Source organism: Seriola lalandi, unplaced genomic scaffold (assembly GCF_002814215.2).
Source record: "Seriola lalandi dorsalis isolate HSWRI2012SDOR001 ecotype SW California unplaced genomic scaffold, Sedor1 jcf7180002053680, whole genome shotgun sequence".
NCBI lineage: Eukaryota > Metazoa > Chordata > Actinopteri > Carangiformes > Carangidae > Seriola > Seriola lalandi.
Window position 1 is genome coordinate 185159 of NW_019524233.1, and position 6895 is coordinate 192053.

The 6895-nt window shown below is 41.6% G+C and overlaps 1 protein-coding gene across 4 annotated transcripts in view; it reads right to left on the bottom strand.

The window, feature by feature from the left end:
* The window catches only part of col5a3a (collagen, type V, alpha 3a), a 52820-nt gene extending 46405 nt beyond the window's left edge, over positions 1-6415 (bottom strand). For 3 of the 4 annotated variants that reach the window (XM_087172719.1, XM_023401418.2, XM_023401417.2), the window contains exon 1: positions 489-773. In XM_087172719.1, the coding sequence (XP_087028845.1) occupies positions 489-573 (85 nt within the window). In that variant the 5' untranslated portion in view covers positions 574-773. Of the gene's footprint in view, positions 1-488; positions 774-6069 lie in introns of those variants that run through there. The other variant, XM_087172718.1, reaches the window with a different exon arrangement.
* Between the last annotated feature and the right edge of the window lie 480 nt (positions 6416-6895).

Genomic DNA, 6895 nt, shown 5'->3' on the forward strand with positions numbered 1-6895 from the left:
GTGTGTGTGTGTGTGTGTGTGTGTGTGCGTGCGTGTGTGCGTGCGTGCGTGTGTGTGTGTGTGTTCAAATAATACATAATTGCACATAATTTGAAGAGTTCTGAAACGTCCCGACAACTTCTAAAAGTCATTTGCGCCAGCTCACGGTTTTAATCCCGGCCTGAAGCGACTCTGTGGGGCAAGTAGCAGCATCACCACAAACATTCACACAGATTCCCAGCACAGATATCAGCCTCTCCCACACCAGCCTGTAAGTGAGCCGCACCAGACAGAGACTAAAGATTATTCATTGGTTCTAACAACTTTGTGCTGGCCGAGGGCCAAGTGATGAATGAAGGCGTCTGGAAAAAAAAAAAAAAAAAAAGTAATAGAGACCTGGATAAAGGAGAAGTGCATCATTTACAGAAAGCACTAAGGATACTTCAATGGACACTTCTACGTGGATATCTTTATTATTTCACTGCAGTTGTTGCAGCTTGATACTTTACCCGCTTGTGTGGTCGTCACGTGAAGCAGGATAAAAAGAAATAGCGATATTCTCCTGCGCGACCTGGTCCTTACTAAATGGTCCATCTTTCCAGGCGGAGACCCCCCTCTGACTCCGCAAACACCAAGTTTCTACTGCACTGTAGTTCTGTGAGCAGGAACTAAGCAGCCATGCGGTGAGAAAAGGAGAGAAGCCGGTCCGTAGTTCCACTTGCTTGATTGTTGGTGAAGTTTTGTTGTTGTGATGGCTCCTCTCAGTTTCGCTCTGTCCCTCTCATTCAATTTCTCCCTCTCACCATCACTCCCTCCCTCTGCTCTCCACCTCCTCCGCCTCTTCCCCTCCCATAGGACGGTGTCCTGGGACTCATGGATGAGCGGTACGCCTGCACAAGACTCCGTCATAAATCACTTTTATTACTCGCGATAATTTGTTAGGTCTCACTTCTTAAGGGTGCTCATTAGGAACAGAGGCGATAGGAACTGTTTTACCTGGTAACCTGGCAGTTTCCTAATTTTTGCAGATCTAGCCATGTGTAGAAAACTTTATCATCCACCGAGACTGTAACAAGACAGGGATTAAACTATTTGATTTACAGTGATGGTCATGGTAGATGATGATGATGATGATGATGATGATGATGATGATGATGATGCAAACATTTCAGATATTTCTGTATTTAATTCTAAGGATTTGGCCCATGGATCCCATGTTAAGTGTCACCTGACAGTGAAGATCAGAGGTTTGACCAAATCATTTGAAGCTTGAGGATGTATGTGAACTTCACAGCTGCAGGTAAATACTCCTAAACATTAAACTTCAATGAGCAAGTTTTTTTTTGCAGACCAGGGCAGGTTATCTCCACCATCAGCCTAATCTCATCCCAGCATTTCAGCAGCAATGCTTGTTCGGGCTGGAGCTTGACCACTGAGAGATGGAGCTGGGGCTTGAGGCTGGAGGCTGAAACATCTCAGGTTAGAGGTCGCTCACTACTGACAGTGCAAGATCGGTCGGCTTTGTTAGTTCAGAGGCAGTCACACCTGGCTAAAAACATTATTTAAAATAATAAGATTTATTATTGCACAAGCATTACATTTAATTTGAGTGGTCCTCCCACCTTTAAAGCTCCCCAACATAGGCCAATCCACCAGGCAACAGAAAGTTCATGTTCACACAAAACAGAAATATATATTTTGTCCTTGTTTAACCTCATCACAATGAAGAAATATTTACATCTGAGCATGTTTTTACAGGTATAACATCATATGAGCAGAATTTGCATAAAATGTCAAGAAGTCAATAATGTTTGAGTTGGGACACTGCTGAGAGGAATGAGCAGAAGTAATATGTTTTGACAAGTCACCTACTTCTTCATACTGCAGGGGACATTCGTCCCAATCATCTGCCAAAACTTCTGCCAAAGTTGATACAGTGTTGATCACTTGTGGATGCTGAATACGCTCCTGCCAGAAGCCTAACTAATTCAAGAAGACTGTGGTATTCAGTTGAAACATGCTCTAAGATAAGACTTGTGAAGACCTTGTCTAATTGGAAAATTACCAAAGACCAAAAGCTTTCTAGAGTCCAAGATACAACAGGCCTTTGTAAAGTAACTGGGAGCTGGAGCCAAACTGTAAATTCTCAAGGGAAAAGAGACTCAAACCACAAAGAGAAGGAGAAACACATCCATTTAAAAGACACAATTCTTTCTTTTATCCAAAGATACTGTTCCATATTATTCCCAGCCAAACCCAACTCAGAGCCACAAAGTATTAGACATTAAACACCACTGACCCGCAGAGAGCTCTGATGTGAAAGCAAAACATGGTAATGCTTCTTCATGCTAAATAAATTATGTATTCATATTCTTCAAAATAAAGAACCCTCTGGCAATGTAAAAGACACATTTCCTGATCCTCAAAAACACTGAATAGTGGGAGCACATGTCGGAGACTGATTAGAAAGAACATAGAAAGAGAGATAGAGGCGGGTTCAGCAGAAACATCCAGATAACTGGACAGATTGAGGTTGATCTGGTAGGTAAACAATGGACCCCCTGACCTCCCACCATCTCCCTTCTCAGTACCAGCTTAGCCAGCCTGAGTCAGGGCCACATTCCTAGCAGCTTTTAGCAGATAGTTACTAAGAGTCCAGTGGGTAGTCTGAGCTCTGGGTGAGAAATATTTCAGAGCATGTGCTATGTACCTTTGTCCAACTACTGGACCTGTACAGCTTACAGATACTTCTTCTTTAAAACAATATAACAAAAACTCGGGTTTGTAACAAACACTGAGTCGTTTATGAAGAAATATTTGACAAACCTCACCCAGACTTTGGTTTTTCCACATGACTGGCACCAAACATTCATTGATTGAGCCTGAGACCCAACACATATATTTCCATTATCACATATGACATGATAAAGTAGTTCCATCCATCTCAAGCCACTATTTTGTCAACTTCCATTAACCAAGAGGGTTTCACAGATTAGGCTGATAATGAGTGATGTAAGGTAAACGGATGATCATTTTTCAGGTCGGTGTAAACGCATCAATGCTGCTAAAAAGTGCTATACATGGAGAGTGAAGTCACTTCATCCTGATACTCAGTCTGCAGAAACTCACAGAGCCACTTTTTTTTCACATTACAAATTTTGTGGAAACACCAAGATAGGAAATTATACTCCATGTGTTTTGACAAGTATTCATGGATTAGTGGTTAGAAACAAAATCACAGGTGAGGTTTGGCAGGAGATGAATCTATTACAGACTTTGTAGAAGGAAAAGAAAAGCTTAAGGATGTGTTTCTGTTTCCCCTCTGCACTTCCCCCCTGTTTTAGTTTTAGTCCCTTGTCATTTTTATTTTGTTTTTCTCCCTAATTCCTCAGAATGATGCATGTTGTGCTTACAGTACTGGAGATGGAAGTTCATACCAGACATGTGATCTTTGGTCTCACAAATCAAAAGCATCTCTTTCTCCCTCTGCAGGTCATTCTGTGCTGATAAATGATGGTGGACTTTTCTTATCATTTAATCACTGAGAGGGTTGACTGGAAGTCATCTGTCATCACCTTATTTTAGGGCCTGTGAGACATAGTGAAACCTTATTAATCTTCAAGAGAAGCTGATGAGTGTTTAGGACTGAGTCTGCCTCTGGTCTGCTCCTTGTGTTTAAAACATGCCAGAACAAGAGAACAGGACAACTGTTATCCCTGTCAGGAAAAATATGCATCCAAACAAAAGAAGCAACTGACACTTTCAACTTGCCAAAAATTGATTTATGTATGTTTCAAAGAAAAAAAAAAACCTTTTTTCCATATGCAGTCATTGTGAAATAACCACCATACAAATCATTTTGCATCCCACACCAACCCTTAATGGGCTTGCGGTGTCATTGAATTGTATATTATGTGATAAACTTGTTATTACTTTCTGTTATTGTGACATAATGAGGATTTAAAGATGAGTGTGACTGATGATTGTGTATCTAAGTTTGTGTTTTGTGTGTGTGTGTGTGTGGGTGTGGGTGGGTGTGTGTGTTTGTGTGTGTGGTGGAGCCCGACAGCTCATCTGTTGTCACTTAATTTCACCATTTATATCAGAATTGTAAATGAACCTTAGATATGAATTTTTTTTTCTGCACATGGCGAAACAGCCAACATCTGTCTGCCATGTATGTCACGAGGAAGAAAAGCTATAAAGCTATATGGAAAATGTGGTCTTTTATGCAGAATTTGCGTAAAAATGTGGGTTATGTCAGTGATTACGATACAAGAAAGAAAACAATTTGACATCCTTAACTGATCGAGAGTACAAGTGAAAAAAAAAAAAAAAGGCAAAAGAGAACAAATGCACATTTTGCTTGAGGGGAGAAACGTAGGTTAATCTGTCAGAGGCTGGTAAAACCCCTGATCTGTCAAAGTACCTCAAGAGATATGTGAAAGTGCCACCCACTGACTGCTGGTGATAGCATCTCAATATATCAGACAGCATGCGTTCTTACATGAGAGTTTTCACCAAACCACATCGTCTGATACAAACCCATCCTGCAACAGGTATTCCGGGTTTAGCTGCCTACGCTACAAGTGCACATTAGACAGGATAAGGCTGCCTGCTTGGTATTTCGTCATTACTACACTTAGCTTAACCAATCGTGGTATATGGAATTCGAAGAGAAAAAAAAAACAAGCAAAGAAACAAAACAAAACAGTGTACTTGAGCTTTTGTTGAAGGGAGCGAGATCCCTATCAGAACTGAATCTGTGCATAGGACTGGATGCAAAGCTACGCTATCAGTTATATCACTCCACACAGTTGGGACCATAAAAAGGCATACAGAAATTTTGCATTTTGCACTGGGCCAGTGAGAGGAACTGCCAGTCTGGTGATAATTATAATCATTAGAGATGGACCGGAGACTAAGCTAATTAACATCTAAGGACCATGTCTATTAAATGAACTGCTCAAACAAATAGACTAAATAAACTCAACCAGCGACCACACTCAAGCTTACCCTGCTGTGGACCCTCCTTCACTGTTAGCTCACGGCACCAAACCCCATGATTTTGTTTTGATCTCTAAATGGCAAGGCGATTATGTTTGAAAAGTGGTATTTGCAGGGACACTTGAGGTAAACCTGGTAAACCGAAATACTGACTCCAAAGATGATTCAAAACATCATTTCTTGGAACTTCCAAACGTGTGGAACACGTCTAAAATTTGTTTCCATTTTTAGAGCAAATATGCCCGAAAACTCATTATGTCCGCTATGCTTTTATAATGAATGAGTAAATTCCATTGATATAATGATATATGCTTTACCGTTAGGGTTACAGAGTACGTGAGAACTTTTAGAGTGAGCAAATGATTTCGTCAGAGGATTTCTGCAGCGTGGTGCCACAGTGCCTGAGTGGACAGTCCCATGGGAATCTATTTGTGTACTTTGTTTGCCTAAGATCAGATGTAACTGGCACCACGCTGTTGTTTCTCTTTGCTTTCTAATTTCACTGCCCTTTGAATAACCTATAGGTGGCAATGTTTCAGCTTGTTTCCATGAAGCACATACATGCCTCAAAAATCGTTGCCTCCATATTTAAGTTAATGACATGAAAACTACAATCTAGATTTCACTGTTTGAGTGATGCTATTCAACAGGCATGTGTCTGAGAATGCACAAATGACGTAATAATGAGGTGCTGTAACTTTATGAATGTTTCAAAGAATGGCATTCACTGGTGATCCTCAGTATGCCATTGCTCTCAAAGCACATTGCCTGTGGTCTGCAGCTGCAGCAATTATTTTAACTCTCCTCTATTGGTGCAGCTCGTGGGCAACTCTTTTAGCACTTTCTCTCAATTAACGGTGTGCTCTATCTGCCTCGGAACCCCTCAAACACTTTCCCAGCTCACTCCTTTCGAAGTCTTTGCACCCATTCTTTCCCTGCTTTTTAAGTCTCCCTCCCGCCCGCCCACCGACCCCCAGCTTCTCTATCCCTTCGTCCCTTTCTTCGCCTCTATTCTCATGAAGTTTGCATTCCACACCTCCTCTGCAGACTGCACACAAAAGAGCAGAAAGCGCCACTCCTGACCTGTGGCAAACATTCCAGTCCTCCGGGCCCTTTCACTCAGCCAGAGTCCCTTGTCCTTCCAGCAGTATCAGCCAGTATGTCTCTTGTCCATTGCCACTGCAGGGAGATGCCACTAACAAACGAGGACAAAACAAGTGAAAGTCAGTCGATGCACTTGCTATATGGTGTGGAATATTATTTTAGAAATGATTAGTAAAATTTAAAAAACAAGAATGCATAAGAGATAATATTTGAAATGATTTGTTAAAGCAGATAGTTAAATGTGCATATTTAGAATAGCATCTCTATCTAATCACATGGCTCATCTTTAATTATGATCACTCCAAACAGACACTGACTTCATAAAATCAGCTGGACAAGCAGTGAAGGTTCCAGGACCATCTGCTTGTGCATCCTTAAAGTCAGTACACAGGAAATTGACTATTAAGCTATAAAAGTGGGTTTACAGGGGATTGGGGGGGGGGGGGGGGGGGGGGGGATTTTCTATTACTTGGACTTCGATAGAGAGGTCACTGATGACTTGGGTTCAGGGCACAGCTGGAGTATGCTCTGAGGTGTCAGAGGGAAAAGGCAAAAGTCCTGAGGGAGGATGTTGAAAAATTGACTGCTACAAGGAGGGTCAAATACTGTAGGTACATAGGTATTGAGGTCCAGCAGGGAAAATGGAAAGGATATAGTCTGAGGTGAAAAGGAGAGGAGGATTTACAACAGGATTTTAAAAGCAAAGAGAGCACGTGTCATAGAAACGCATGTATGGACTTGTACTTTCTCCTCCTCTTTGTCTCTTTCCTCACTCCCTCTGTGTCTCAGAGCCTCAAGCGTCTGA